Source organism: Agelaius phoeniceus, chromosome 16 (assembly GCF_051311805.1).
Source record: "Agelaius phoeniceus isolate bAgePho1 chromosome 16, bAgePho1.hap1, whole genome shotgun sequence".
In the NCBI taxonomy this organism is placed as follows: Eukaryota; Metazoa; Chordata; class Aves; order Passeriformes; family Icteridae; genus Agelaius; species Agelaius phoeniceus.
In genome coordinates, this window is record NC_135280.1 from 223,556 (window position 1) to 239,492 (window position 15,937).

A 15,937-nucleotide genomic window follows, 5' to 3' on the forward strand; every position below is an offset into this window, starting at 1 on the left:
TAGCTGATGCTCCTCGCCTGGAATTCTGCTTTACATTCCAGCCATGTTTAAGGCAGAGCTAGTGAAACGTAAAACAGCATTGAAGGAATTGGTAGTAAAACTCTTGGCTCTGTGATGAGATGCCCGGGCTGAGCAGAGTGATCCCCACTCCTGTTCTTACAGGAGAAATTGCCTCTTGGTAGTGGTTGTGCTGCCTGCTGCAGACTGACACCAGTGTCTGGTACTGGGGGATCTGCCTGCCGGCTGGTCCCACACTGCTCCCCAGGCGAAAGTGCAGACACAGAAAAGCAGGTATGTAAAATCCCAGTGCTTCCCTCCCTTTGAAAGACTGACCCTGCATATTGGAAGGACTTTGTGACTCCAGTGTTGTAGACAGGTTGTTACTACCTGTTGAACACTGAGGCTGAGTTCAGCCTCAGTTCTGTGATATGTGTACAAAATAACAATAGGAAAACACAGATCCCCTATACCAAGGAACTTGCAAGGTGGTGGGGTATGATGTATGTATTTCACTAAGAGAAAGACACTGGAGGATGTAAGGAAGGGATTCATTAGGTTGAAGTCTGGGCACTTCGGTGCCTGACTGTCTTACAGGTGTTGAATGAACAGCTTTTTCCTTGAAGCAGAAACAAGGATGGTCTTAAGCATACAAGAAGCCTGGAAAATCATGTGGAAATACTTGTGACATGTACATTAATACTAGATGAACTAATAAGGATTAATGTTAGCAGGAATAATGCCACTGGATATCACAATGATTAGACTATTATAATAATGAGTTTTCCAGAGAGGATGATGACAGGTGATTTATATACTGTACAGATATTTCTTCTGTGTATCCAGATGATAAGCAACTCTGGCACTTTGCTGCAAGAATTTGGGACTGCTCCTTATAGCTGAATTTCTCCACTCTTCTGAATAGTTGGCAAAAAAGATCCCAGACAGGAAGGGAGTGCTGAGTAGACAAAAAGGGTGCTGGTGTCTCATTCTTTGCCTAGTTGGGGAGAGCTGTTGTGAATGTAGCCCTGAGATATTTTTGGGCCTCTTTGGGAAAAAAGAGGAGAAATCTGTCTGGAGGCATGATGCAGGGACAGTTTTACAAGCACCACTCAGATGCAATAATGTGATAAAGGTCTGACTGCTATTCTGTCACACTCTCTACCTTTCTGCTCTGTAGGAATCAGCTACTGTTTTCTGCTCTGGTATTCAGAAGAAATATATCCAGTGGGATATAAACTTCTGTTGCTATAGACAGTTTCACATAGTGTATATGTGTATGGTCTTTGCCTACAGCAAGCTGTGGTCTAACAGAGCTAATAGTCACTGCATGTGTAACAGTGATTGAGCAGCAAAATGAGAAACCTCAGAGAGTAAGAAAAGGTAGTTGCAATTTTCCATGCATGGCATTCCATCCTTCATTGTGTCTGTGGCTTTGCTGTGCACTGGCTGTAGTTGTTGCTGTCTAGCAGGGTGACAGCATTAGCTTAGTGTCAGCTGCTGTGCAAGCCAGACTGTGCTGCAGGATGATCCCAGGTATCCCTGAGCACAGGCCGAGCTTAGCAGCTCCAGCCTCCCACCTTTCAGAAGCAAACTAATCTTGTCCTGTGTGCTCCAGGCAGACTATTTCCAGTGCATTCAGACCCATGTGACTTTTTAGGCAGAAGACATTGGTCTACTTTCTGTCATTATTTTCTAGTAAGTTTTTCCACAGTTACAGCATTATGCTAAGGCAATTAAAGGAAATATTGATTTCATTCTGATACAGAAGCTTTGAAAATTTATTAACCATTAACATTCATGTACAATCAAAACATAATGTTTTTCCTATTAGTCAGATGTTCAGAGTTGTTAATTTGACTTTCCAGAAACAGTTGCCAGTAGCATAAATGGACCATTAACTAGATACATTAATGCAGTTTGTTTCAGTGTAATTAGAGACCTGTAAGGTACATTTTAGCAAGTTGAAAGTGTTAATACAGGCCCACACATTTTCAGCCCTCATTGAAAATATTCATGATAATGTCCCAATTAACAATCTATTCAGATCCAGATTTCATAAAAAGGCAGGAGAGAGCTCTGAGGGGCTTCTAGGTGTTCTGCTTAGTCAGGTCTGGAAACTGTGGTTTGAATGAATATTGGTCTCCAGAATGCCAATGACACAGGGCACAGATAAAATTACTCAGAGGCCTAGGTGCAGGAGCTGCTGAAACATGCCGTGTGCCTGAGTTCAGGGTCAAACTTCAACAACAGATTGTCAGAATATGTCTTCTGGAGACCCCCGTTCTCAATTTCCCAGAGCTGTTCTCAGTGCAGAGGCCAGCACACACATTGCATCGCCTTCTGCTCTCAGAGACCTTGCACTCACAGTCAGTGCCTCACTGGAACCTGTGGAATGTCATCTTACAAGCTTTCAGATGTTTACCAACAGGGAATTTTCTGTCTTGGTGTGGATTGGTTGCCTTTGTTTCTGTTAGCTGTAGACTTACAATGAGATGTTCATATTTTAAATATGGTGCAATGACATCAATAGTAATAATTATTGCATGCATCAAAGCTTTGGAGATTAGCCATGGATCATGCACCTAAATGGCAAATGGTTATAATAGCTCTGTACATGAAACATCAAAGTCTGAGGAAATGTTGCTCTGTTATAAAAAATACATCAGAATGATCATTGCACTCCAAGCAAAGTGCAGAACTGTAAACGTGCGTGGAACAAATGCAACACATTTCATACCCATCTGAGTGTTTCAAGTGTGGGAAAAATTGATTCCACAGCTCCAATTACCAATCCACATCAAGTGAAGACTGTATTGAAAGTATGAGATTTTGCACAAAATTAGGCTTAAGTTGACTCCTCCTTTTGAAAATGTATTTGTAATTAGGGCCTAGAAGAGCAAGAAGGAATATTTGGGGTTTTAATTTTTTATATGCTCCCTGGCAGAGAGAGAAGTGGCTGAGATTGCATAAAATTCTTAGACCCATGATGTTTCAAGTATCCTTTTGCTGAATCAAAATGGCTCTCTTGTAGACTAAAAGAACTGCACTGTATTTTTCTTTGTTAGGAGAAAAGTATTCCAAGCAGAGTGAAGCATGGGCTCTCTCTGCTGAGCCTAGGGACAGCTGCTGAAATAAAAAAATGCAGAACAGTCACTAGAAAAACAGAACCTCTGAACTCAGCAACTGAAATTCGCAATTATAGACATGCTGCTGTTTCTCCTGCCTCATCACAGCTGTTTTGCTTGATCACTCCCCCAGCGCCAGTGGGATGAACAGTGTGAGGATGTGGTGCTCCCACAGCCAAATCAAAGGTCCAGCGAAGCCTGTGCCTCAGCCATGAGTCTGGGGGAAATTAGAGACCTTCATTAAAGTTTCAGAAAAATCTAACTGGTATGAGGACAGCATTCAAAACTGTTTTTGGGGCAAAACAAATATTGTTTTAACTCTGTTAATAATTTATGTGTTGCCAGCAGAGATCCTCCTAGCATTAAGGGAATTGAAAATTAAAGGCACAGAGGCACTACTTTAAGAAAACATGTTGATAAATAATTAATATGGCATAGACCTACTGGAATCTGAAGAGTAGGTTTCAGTTTGTCTTGTCAAACCTATGCTTTCTAATACTACGGTTTCTTCCAGAATGGTTGTATGGTCATTTTTGGTTTATATCGACAAAAGCTCGAGTTGTTTTTAGGCTCAGCTGGAATAATTCACTGGCTTCTGTCAGTATCATGTCCCAAGCCCTTGGGATCCTAAGCAGAATACACCCAAAGATTGTGGCTTTCTTAAATCAAGATGGATGAAAGATTGCCGATTACTTGGAAAACAGAACAGACTATGCCTTTTTCAGGGAAGCTACTGTTTGTCAGGGTCAGGCTGGATCAGAATAAAAAACACTGGTGGAAGAAGAAGCTCTGGCAATCCCTGTTTAGCAATGTAATTTATAAATAGCTGGGTGAGGTGCCTTGGGATATGTAATCCCCAGGAACAGCTACTGCTTTAGTTTGTGTATCCCTGGAGAGATGCATTTTCAATGGTGAGGCAAATCTTGGGGACCACTCTGAAAAATCCATGGCTGGCACTTCCCCATAGCATTCTACCAGATGGGGATCTTATGAATGAGAAATAGTGCAGCTCAGCATTCCCCAGAATACAGGCTCATCATTATGACCAAAGAAAGGATGGACACAGAACGTGCTAAGGGAAGTAAATATGGAATTTCTTCCTTTGTCTCCAAAGCAGTTCTAGCACTGCTGTGAGCAGAGCCTGCCAAGCAGCATTCTGTGACATCACTGAAGGGTTCAGCTGGTGCACAGTTCTTGACAGGAAGAGACACTGTCATTTCAAAACAGTATACTGAGCACCATGTTAACTAACAGAGCTGCTGCCATCCCTGAAGGTCTGTGTCTTGCTGAAGGGCCTGTGAGCTCTTTAAACTCCCAGTTTATTTCACTCTACTCCTATCTTTTAGGATTGGTATAATAAATCAGATAATAAGTTAAGCATAATTTCTGGCAGTCTTTCGAATTTAAGAAGCTGCACAAGAGCATCCATAGAACTATAGTTAACCTTTCATACCTTTAAATAAAGCAAAAGTGAATGCTGCTTCTTCATTAGACGATCTTTAGTTCAGTACTTTAATGCAAAAGATTTGTTGATATTGATGGATTTCCTAAACACTTTTTTTTTACTACAGCAAAGTTAATAATTAAGGAGAAGAGAGACTATCCATGAATGCTGTTGTCAAAATAATTCCTGCCTTAGTTCAAAAGAAAACTTCCATGTAAATTGAGAACATAAGGGTTACTGACTTGAAGTATAAAGGGGAGTTTTTTCCATTCTGAATAAAGTAAATGCAGTAGTGAGGTCCTGGTGAGTGCAGACTATGCAGACTGCAGCTGAGTGTGTTCTGGCTCAGGTGGGTGCCCCTTTCGCTGTCCCTGGTGCCCCAATGGCATCCATGGCACCTGTCCCACAGCCAGCCAGAGCTCGCCTTCCTGCTCGCTGCCGTGGCTGCTGGCAGCACTCAGGCCTTTGTTGAAACTGCAGTGTAAACTCATGGACTTGCAGTCCTGGGAAGGTTGGGCCTGACATGCCAGAGGAAGAGCTGTGGAAAATTGCCTCTTGCCCGCAGTGATTCCCCCAAAGGAGAATCCCTTGGTCTCACTGTGGTTCCTTCCTCTGACTGCGGCTGGTGGCAGTGGGCGGGGTGGGTGTGAGTGCTGTGCAGGAGCTGCTCCTGGGCAGCCCCAAGAGCCCCTCCTTGTGAGTGCCATGAAGGCCAGAGCTGGTATCCTGCAGGGAGTGGCCCCCTACAAGGCTACATCTTCCCTCAGTTGGTCTTCCTGTCCCACTGGTGCCGCTGCAGCTGCTCATCCTTCTTCAGCATGTCCTTGCTTGTGGCTCTCTGTCTGTCCGCTGCCACAGATGCCCTGCTCTGCCCTGCCTTTCTCCCACTGTCCCTGCCCTGCCCACTGCCTGCCCCAACTGCCACTGTTGCCTCTGCTGTGTCTTGCTCTCCTGATGTAGGGACACCATCTCCCAGTCCTGCTGCTGACTGGTGGGATAAGCATGCCCGCCAGACAGCCCTATTGTTAGTTAAAGATGCTGACTCTGGGAGCTCCATGCCCATTAGGCAAAGCTGAGAATCTGCCTGATTTAACAAGGCAAGGAAACAAGCCAGTCAGTTATCTTGATCTGAAGCATATTCTAGAAGTGATTAGCTGCCTAAACTTACTCTGTAATTATCTGTGCTGAGTGGTTTCTGCACATCATTGCCCATTTTTCTGAGTGTTTTTATCTAAGTTGATAATGGAAAATGAATAAAGTCTTAGTTCCACTCTGATTTTGACACTTGTGCCAGAAAATATCTGAAGATGAATATTTTTGTTTTCACAATAGTTAGATTAATATTTAATTTGTTGGCATCCAGCAAGCTGATTAGTTTTCCTCTAATATGACTCCACTTTGTAATTACAGGAACCAGCTTCTCGTGGGGAGGAGAGTGCCTGGGGTAAGAGGCTCAGAGACCATCCTGACATCACTGCAACTATGATTTCACCAGGATAATGTACTGCAAGGTTATTGTCATATGAAATCTCTACTCCTGGAAAGAGGTACAGGTGCAAGGGATGTGCTCTGTAGCTTCTGAGGACAGGGAAGATCTGCCCTTGATTGCATTTAAACTGAAGTGGGAACAAAGCTGTGTCACATCTTGGGGAATGAGGGACTCTAGCCTGCTGCTGCATGCCAAGCCTTCTTTGATGATGTAGCCTACCTGATGTAGCTGCAGGTGTAGGGGACACGCCACAGTACGGCAGGGGGATGGGCAGAGATAACTGAGACACAGGGACTCCCCTTGCTGGGGATCCTCTGTTGAGCTTGGGGAGTGCTGCTGTTGGCTACTGGCAGTGACAAGCCATGGAAGGACCCTCAGCACCACCATGGAAGCAATCTGAGAGAAAGCTCCTTGGGGCATGGGAGGCTGGCTGGCTTAGGGCCTCTCTTTGGCCACAGCCATTAGCAGATGCTTCTGAAAAGCCTGTAGCAGACAAGGTGAGGAGTTCTTGAGATCATGATCAGAGTCCTTGAGGAGCAGTGTCTGTGTTTGACCACTGCTCTGAACTAGAGGTGGGGTTATGCTCCAGGAGTGTCTCTGAAGCCTGTTGAAATCCTGAGTGCATCTGGACTCCACAGGATTCCTGCTAAAGAGCCACATGTGATCCTGAGATCACACTGGCTTTCCTCTGTCAGCCTGATAGCAAAAAATTTCCCTGGCACCTTGTGATGCTTATGCTATGAAAATGGGCTAATGAGTATTTGGTGTGTGATGGTGATCCCTCCAGCTGGGGACAGTCCTGCCTTCCTGATTGCTGTTGTAGGCGAGTTGTCCACTTCCATTTGACTGGATCCTCCAGGGGTGGGCAGGGGAGTCAACCTGCTGTTGGGGACACAGAGGCAACAGGCAAATTTGCATCCTTTGTTTCTAGGATCATCCAATGCTTTCTTCATAAATGGGAGTATTACCTGTAATTCAGTCCTTCATGTGATGGACCCTTTCCTATTTCCTCAGAGAGCAACTATGGCTCAGAATCAAATGCAGCCTTTAGAATTAACCCATCTGTAATGGCAAGTAAGTCTGGATTCTCCTGACCAGCTATGCATAGTAACATCTCAGTGCCATATTCATCTTGAACTGTCAGTTTTACCCAGCTTCTAAGCACTCAGGAATAGCAGCACTGTCAGGGTGTTGTTATTCATTCATTTTCACCCACTTGAAGTATATATTGTTGTCATAATCTGGCACTTTGCACTGGGAACAAACTCCCCGTGTGGACAGGGATTAGGACCATTTTTCAAATGCTGCGGTCTGTTAATTTGTACTGTATGAAGGGAAAAGGTTTTGTTAAAACTCCATTGTGAACATTACTTCAGCAGAGCATGGTGGGCATTTGTCTCCATTAGCCAGGGGACAAATGGGTGTTGGTGACAGGCACAGTGAGTGTAACCTCTGTGGTATTATATGCTCATGCACAGTTCTCATTAGTGCACCCAAAGCTGATCTGGTGAGCATCATCCAAATCCACTTGTTCAGCATCTGACCGTCTACTACCTGCTGGCTGCTCACCCTCCATTTCACATTACAGTCCTCCAGAACTGTGCCAAAACCTGATCAGGGGGAAGTTCGGGTGTTTTCTTTAGCTGCAGTGTGCTCCTGGCTGCTTAAGAAAAGAGACAGCAGATACCGAAGAATTTACAGTTCAGCCAACAGCTCTCACAAGCTGACTGTCCTGTTTGCTTCTACACTATAGCAGCAAGTGAATGGTTACTACTGCTGAGCCATCCTGAGCTGTGATGGGTCTTTGGTTTTCCTTCACAGAAGGCAGAAAAATTAAAAAGGAAAATGAATCTCTCAGGGGAAAAAAAAGCAAACCAGCAACCTCTGCTACATCTCATGGCCTGCTTAAACACAGGTCTGGACTAGAACATTTGCTGTGACCATTTAGTGACCCATGCTTGTCCCAGATTCATCTTATGAACTGGAAAAGCAATTTGTCTGCCCACATGTCCTGAAGTACTGATATTTGTCAAATTCACTGCTTTGAAAGCCCTAGATTTGAACTACTGGATATGCAGAGAGAGAAGCAAATAAAAGCTGGCTGTGATATGTGTGTTTCATCTGGGTAATATCCTGGTAAGGCCGGATTTATTACTTTTATGTCTTAAGGCCAGGCAAACCTCATGGGGTCAGTCATAAAGTAGAATGAGGCAGGAGAAGAGTTTGAAAAAGGAGATCCAGAAATCCTCTTTGCCAGTAGAAGTGTCTTAGTTCGTCGCTTTCAGAATTTCTACTTCAGGCCTTGCTGTCAGGTCCACCATCTGTCTGGCACTTTAGCTGCCCCCCTGTTTTGATGCCAGGCTGCTGCCCACTGACCTCGGCACTGTAGGGGGCCCTGCTGCTTTGACTCTGGGGTGCCAGCGTGGTGCCTGTGGTGCCCATGCCTGCCAACGGTGACCACAGCACTTGCCCTTGTGCTCTGTTCTCCTTTTTAGAATATAAGCTTCCTTATCTAAAAATTGATTACAGTAAAAAGCACAGACTAGTACAAAGTTATCAATGACAGGAACTATGCAAGTGTCACCAATGAACTGGGGTTAACAGTAAAAGAAGACAAACACAGGGTACACAGAAGGTATTTTAAGCCACAATACCTAGGACTATTTCTAAATAAAAAAAAATTCACAATGAAATTGAAAAATTATGCATTTCATTGTGTTAATTCTGCCCAACTGGCATTGCCTAAAGAACTGTGACATTATCTGCTAGCTTCATGGAGTCTGGTGGGGTATGCAGAGCTCTGGTATCCTCTTAGTGTGGCAGGGTCTTTGGGACAGTGGGTTGGGAGGAGGCCCTGCACCTCTGTGTCTGTCTGCCTGCTGGCCTTGGTGCCCTGAGCTGGCCTCAGTGCTGCTGCACGGGGCAGGCACAGGAGCGACCTGTGCAATGTGCAGGTCAGCAGCTGCTGCCTGGCTGCCATCCTGTCATGTTAGTTCTTCATGTTTGAAGTAGGGGAAGAAACTGGAGCACATGAGGATCAAAAGCTTTGTGGCATCCAGTGCCTTTTGTGGGGAGCTTGGAGTGAAATCACAGAAATCTTCCAGAAGATTGGTTCATTTTTAATGAGCTAGGACTATAATTTGTCTGTTTAATTCAACCTGAGTGACCTAATCGCTTCAATTTGGACTTTTTACCAGCAGAGCAGTCAGTCAGTTGGAAGCAGACCTAGGGCAGGGCATTTTGTCATTATTTTAAATTTTCTCTATCTGACAAATTTGAAGGTCTTGAAGAGACTGAAGCCATTGTAAAGGATAGAGCATAAGAGAATAGGTCACACAGTGTGTTAAAGAATGAAAATTGATTCATTCTTTCCTCTGTTGAATAAGCAGCTGTACTTTCATCCCTGTGATCCATGAAATAAGCTGTCAGAGAAATAGGAAATGTGCCACATTTGAACTTCACTCATTGATTCTGTTCTGATCCAAGGTGTAGTATTAAAATGCAGTATGGTTGGTGAAGAATCTGCAGCAGTGACAGCAGCCAGGCCCAGCTTACTTATCAGTTGTCTGGGCTATTTGTAATTAAATTATTCAGTGCTTTACAATGCTGCGAATCATTTACTTAAGTCATGTGGTCAGGAGAAATTTCACAAAACAAACATTTGTTAGTTTTAAATAAAACCAAAGGCTGCAGAAAAGGCTCACCATTCTATAATTGTATCCCCTTTAATCAGGACTAATAATTTGCAGACAATTCAGAAAAATCTACTGTAGTCAGTGTAAGAATGGATACCAGAGAATTCTAGAATTTGGGATTTTATCTGGAGCGTGTCAGGCCAATTAATGCCTGCAACTTAAATAGACCTAGCTGTGAAATTAAATGGAGGACATTCCCATCATTCCCTAAAATCGACACCTGGTTTCATTTCTTGTAACATAACATACCTTCCTTTACATACCTATTCCCAAGTAAAAAGCTTAACCTTGGTATGCTGTTCTCAAGTAGTATCCAGAGGACTGCCTACAAATGTGACTGACTGTGTTAAGTCTGTTTTATCCACACTGAAGTCTTTTGCTTCTTTGGTGAGTTCTTAAAAGTTTTATTAACTAAAACATCAGTTTTACTGTCTTTGCTTTATTTGCCTTAAAATTTTGATTCATAAAGATGGATTTTTATAATTAAGGTAGAAATGAGAAATAACCCCCTATATATAATTTAAAAATGTTGGAATTACAGGCACTATCTAACTTCTGTTTTAAATCACAGGAACAAACTGTTCCCCATTAGCAGCCCTAATTAAATCCATTTTTCTGTGAGTCTTTGGCAAATTCCATTTTAGTAAAGCTGTGTTAAACTCTCTTTCATTTCCTCTTGCTTTGCAGAATTCTCTGTTTGAGATGAATAATGGTTTGAATATGGTATGTGATGGCTTTGTAGACTCCAAAGATATAACTTGAACAAATACATTGTTCTGGAGAGCTGGTATAACAACACTGCTGAAGATTTAGACTCATTCCAACTACCAAACAGGCAGGAGCAGGACCATCCTGGCCTGCGGCATCTATATGCAATGCAAGAATGGGCAAACATTTGTGCAGCAAGGAGGCTGTGAAAAGGTGAAGGAGGCTTGCAGAAGGGGAGGAGAGGGAGCATGCTAAAGCCAGCAGCATGCCGTTTGCCCCGACTCAGCACACTGGGGTCTTGCACTCCTGAGGTCTGGGATACCAGCAGCTGTGTCCTTCTGGTGTTGTCCTATGCCTTGCAGAGGAGTGAAGAGAACTTCCAGAGGTTATCCAGCTCTGCTTTTCCTCACTATATCCTCAGCCATCACATGGAGATGTGTTTTCTGCAAGGCTTTGTATGTGTTCTGTAGCCTCTGTGTGGGTTGTTGTGTTGAACCTTTCTGCACACAGATCAGAATCTGGCCCGGGTCACTGGTCCTGTGCACAGACAATTTTGTTAGGGTGATGGTCCCTGGTGACTTAACTGAGCAAGCACTGCACACACCAGAGAACCCACTTGAAACAGCTACTCATTTTGCAGTCCCTGTGCTTGAAGATTAACATCCTTCCCAAAACCTGCCTCAGTCCCAGAGCAATGGGCTCTGTCCTGTCCTCCAGCATCTCCATCACTCATTTATTGCAACGATTGGCTTCAGCCTTCGATTTCCTCTGCGGAGCGTATTGGAAAGAGACAGGCTGAGTTGTGAACATTAATAACAATGAATAATAACAGCACAAGTTCCACAAGCTTTAACAATCAAATGAATCAACAGTCAGGAGGGTTTCATTAATAAATACCTGCAGGAGTTAGATGACAAGGGAGCTAGTGCCAAAGGTGCGTGTATCAGTTAAAGGCACTTATCCAGTGTGATCTGGATTCTTAGCCCCTTTGTTTACCTGGTGGGTTCCATGCTCTCCTCCATGACCTGCTGCAAAGGGGGAAACAGGGGCCAAGAGGAGCAAAGGAATAGGTGGAGCAGACAGGGTTGTCCTGTGTTGGGGTTACATGGCAAGGTTTTGGTAGCAGAGGGACTGTGAGGAACATCTTCTATGAGAAGATGCCAAGAACTGCCCCCGTGTTGGACAGAGACAATTCTGCCATTATGCTTATAGATAGGAGTAGATTCTTCATGACTCAGGGCAAAAATATTCCCCTTCCAAAGTCATCAAAGTAAAAGCTGGGAAAGACCTCTTAGTTTACAGTATATCTCCCTCAGAAGCAAGTGAGGGTTGCAGGATAGGGCCATCTGGCTTGTCTTATGCAGCTTTCTTTTAGATGAACTGAACCTGGGATGGTTTATAACCTTTTATGCAGAACAAATTGCTGTGCCAAGAGGAGCATCCCAGGTCATTATGCTTTTACTACAGCAATAGCAAAAGGAAACACAGGCTTTCATCAGTCTGAAGTCCAGTCTAGTGTAATACTAATTTAACTAGGGAGAGTTTGAGGGCCAACTACCAATGTGTTCTTTCATTTCAGGAAAAGAGAAGGACAGCTTCTGTAATTATGATTAAAGGAACTATTAATGTCTCATTCAGGTGTTCCTGTTACTATAAAAGCAGTACTTTTCTCTCTTTGGAATTTGCAGCAAATATGTCATCTACCTTTGTTGTCTGAAATGCTTGAAGTCAATTTTGTGAACTTCCATGTTTTCAATAATAAATATTTTTTTGTTAGAAGCCTTACCCCAAGGCACATGATGGTTATGGGAAGGACAATTGGTTTCAAGAGAAATCACAGAGTTCAAGGGTAAAACAGAACTCACTACAGTCACAAGGAGTAAAACTGGGAGCTGTTGTTCTGAGAATCTATGCTAGAACTAGGCTGCCTGTCAGGAAAAGGTATGTCTTTTATAAAGGCATGAGATTTTACCTCAGACAGGGACTGTGAAGCTCATTCCAGCCTGTTGTCTCATTGTTTCCTGCTGCTTTTATGTATTCAAGGGCCTCTGCTCCACTTTCTAAACTTGCACCACGCTGCCATGCCTGGCATGTAGGAGTTTTTGTCAATCCGTCACCGCAGCACAGGCTAATTGCACAGCGCACTGCAAATGCTTGTGCTGAGCACGCTTTAGCGTGGCTGGTTTGGCCAGGACAAGCATGTTACACTGCTGGGCTACCCGTGGGTGAGTGGGGAAAATATATCATGGTAACAGACCTAAGCCCTTTGCATGCCTGTGTCCATCCATGGTGAGCATGTCTGACACCTGCACAGCCTGGCACTTGCTGGTTCAGATGAGCTTTCACAGTACAGGATAAATGCAGATTGGCGCTTGCTTTCTGACAAGTATTTTCTCTTACTGCTTGTTGCCTTTCATCTCGAATCTGTGTTTTGGTATGCCTGTTGCCAAATTCCACTGAATACTCCACTTGGTATTAGAAATGTCTTTATAAAGAGGACAGGGTGCTTGGCAGCCTCAGAGCTCTTTATCTTATTCCTCTACAGCTGTTGGGCCTCTTTGCCTTTCCAGGTTTCAGACACTATGGAGAGGTGCTGTAGAAAAACTTGTAAAGTACCATGTGATGGTTTGTCTTTGTAGAAGTGCTGTTTCTGAGGAGCAAAGAACACCCAGTGGTCTCATTTTTGTCCTTGATCATACACGGGTGTCCTTATTTCTTGAGGACCACTGGGACCCCTTCAATTTGCTCCTTTAAGTCCAAGTCCTGTTGCTCTGCTTCGTAACAAAGTCCACCTGACAGCTGATATCAAAACAACTTATGTCCCAAAGGGAACTGTAGAAAGTGCTTTAGTTTCTCTGTAGTGATTAGAAACACAGTGCTTCCTTCATGACATACTTTATTCACGTGCTTCTGAGGCTCCTGCACACTGAGCCTTTTGTATTTCTGTTCTCACAGCATGAATTCCACAATGCTCCATTTAATGGATGTTATTTGGGTTGAAAGGTAAGCAGCTTAAATGCTTTGCTTTCTAGCATCCCTCTCCTGTTAGAGCCATCTCTCACTCACTCTCAATTGCACAATTTGTTACATGAACATGTTTAGATCAAGAGTTTTTCTCTCCTTCAAATATTTATAGTGATGACTTGTGATGTAATCAATAGGGTTTGCAGAATCTCACCCTGCTCCATCACATCTCTATTCTTCAGAATGATGTTTGCTGCAGTGTTATAGCTAGGACTGACAAGATAAAGCTGAATTAAAACAAATTGCACATTATCTGCTTCCATCCTGTTGCTGGGATAACAAAAGAGAACAAATGAAATTCTATCAAAGAGGAGCTCTTCTCCCTCCTCCCAAGCAGAGGAATGCTGGCTGCTGAGGCAGACTGAGAGCAGTTCTGACAGAAGCTGTGCTGACACAGGGCTCCTCTTCCCTCACCCCTAGCAGATAACCACAGGGCTCTGTGCCAGGCTTCCAGATCCATATCCATCTTGCCTCTGTGCTAGATCCCGAACATCTTTACCAGCTCCTCTTCAGTCTTGGCTCAGCCAGCTCCTGGGAGATCCCCAGTATTTAGCCATCATCACAGGTCACAAAGCAGCATAACCTGAGCTATCCTGCTCCTGCTGCACACCCCAAGAGGGGCACTCACAGCTTCCTGTTTCCTTTTTATCCTTCTACAAGGAGGAACACTTTCAGGGAACTACATTTGTAAGAGAGTTTTTTTCCTCTCTGTCACAGCTGTAAGCCAGTTTTCATGGGCCCAAAGAATACTAGTGTCCCATGCAGTCCCCACAGGAGATGCTAACAGAATCCCTTTTTTGTCAGTCTGAATGCTGGCTGTCTGCTCCGTCTGGTCTGCATCATGAAGTCCAAGTGTTTGGTGCTGCAACCCTGCTGGGACCCTGTCTCTTGCCAGCACACACTGAAAGGACTTTTTTAAAGACTTTGGGAAAGCAGGCAGCATGTGAGCATAGTGCTGTTCAATATGGATATGTGTACACTGAACTAAGAGAAAACAGGAGCTTTTCATGTAGTGAAAGATAAAATGTATTCTTTTCAGGAAGCCACATGCTCATGCAGTTGATGAGGAGTGAGAGCTTCCTGCCACAGAGCTGCCCAAATAGGGGGTTCAGCACAAAATTTTTGGGCAGTGTATAGTAACATCCATTAGTTCCTTTGTACTATGGAAGTATCTGACACTCATTAAAGAGTAGTATGCTATCACTGCTTTGGATGGATCTGCCAGAAATTGCCATTTCTTGCTCTTTGCTGAAAGGTGGCTTCACTTTTTTTGTTGCATGAGGTTGGTATATTTAAGTTCACATGACAGGAAGCCTCTTGACTTCAGCAAGAAGGCATTGCAAGAAATTTGTTTTAGATGCCAGAGACCTTCCCACTCTTGTTGCTGCTGCTATGTAAGAGGACAAAAAAAAGGATTTCTCAAAAATAAAGCAGATTTGACCTGAAATTGGAGAGGATAGCTTGGTAGATGTCAAGAGAGGAAAAAAAGGATCAGCACTGGGAATATTACAGACAAAATACCACCTGACTTCTGTATACTTTAAAGGGAGCTCTTTGCTGGGACTCTGTCTTTGCAGTTCTCTGCCTCAGTCTGTGAGTGCAAAACTGGGGACTCCTCTAAGCCTGTGTGAGCTGTAACTCCTCTACCCCAAGGGATGATGACTGCTCTGAGCTACTTGACATGCTGGAAAGATGTTTAGCTTCAAAGACATTTAGCTAGCCATTAACAAAGAGTAATTTTCAAATACTCTGGGAAATAAAATTCTACAGATTTTGAAGATACTAGAAGTCCCGGATAATTATTACCTGGTATTAGGAATTATGTTTCCCAGTTCTATGTAGAATAGTCAGGCATATACTGCTAGGTGGAAGGAACATCAATCCCACGTAGCCTTAGTGCCCTGGTTCAGAATATCCTGGGCATAGTGGAGCCAGGAAAGACTCTTCCTCCTTATTTCTAGGCATGATCTCCAAGCCCATCATTTCTGAAATGCTTTTAACTGCTGAAGGGACAGTCTTCTGGGGAAAGTCCCTGAGCAGTGTCTTCCTGGGCACGGACTATGGTGAGGTCTGCCAGCAGCCAGCCCTGGACAGTCCCAAGCCCAACCTGGGACAGAGGTCCATGGCAGTGGAGCCAGGCACATGCCACTCTCCTGGCATCCTTCAGAAGCACATAAAACCTTGAGAAGAGCAGGGGCAGCCAGCCCCCTCACTGATACACCTGCAGTACTATTTCATTCTAGTCAGGATGCTGAGAATAAATATAGGGCTTGAAAGTACCAGCTGGAACCACAATAGTAATGAATGCTGCATCATAAATGCCGCAGCAAAGTTGATGTGGTTCCTGTTAGACAACACAGCTGTATATCCCCTTTCACAGAGCTCTGAGGAGGCACTGCAGGTTCCCTCCCTGATCCAGTCAAAAGAGATCTGCTCTGAAAGCCAGCATTTT

The 15,937-nt window shown here is 43.9% G+C and overlaps 1 protein-coding gene across 6 annotated transcripts in view; it reads left to right on the forward strand.

The window, feature by feature from the left end:
* Positions 1 to 15,937, forward strand: part of LOC143695328 (uncharacterized) — a 117,617-nt gene that overhangs the window by 13,637 nt on the left and 88,043 nt on the right. For 3 of the 6 annotated variants that reach the window (XR_013184424.1, XR_013184425.1, XR_013184427.1), the window contains exon 2: positions 5,980 to 6,116. Coding sequence is in view for 1 of the 6 variants with exons in the window: in XM_077186653.1 (XP_077042768.1) it covers positions 5,980 to 6,013 (34 nt within the window). In the remaining 5 variants the exon portion in view is untranslated. Of the gene's footprint in view, positions 1 to 162; positions 292 to 5,979; positions 6,117 to 15,937 lie in introns of all 6 variants that reach the window. The other 3 variants (XR_013184428.1, XR_013184426.1, XM_077186653.1) reach the window with 3 other exon arrangements.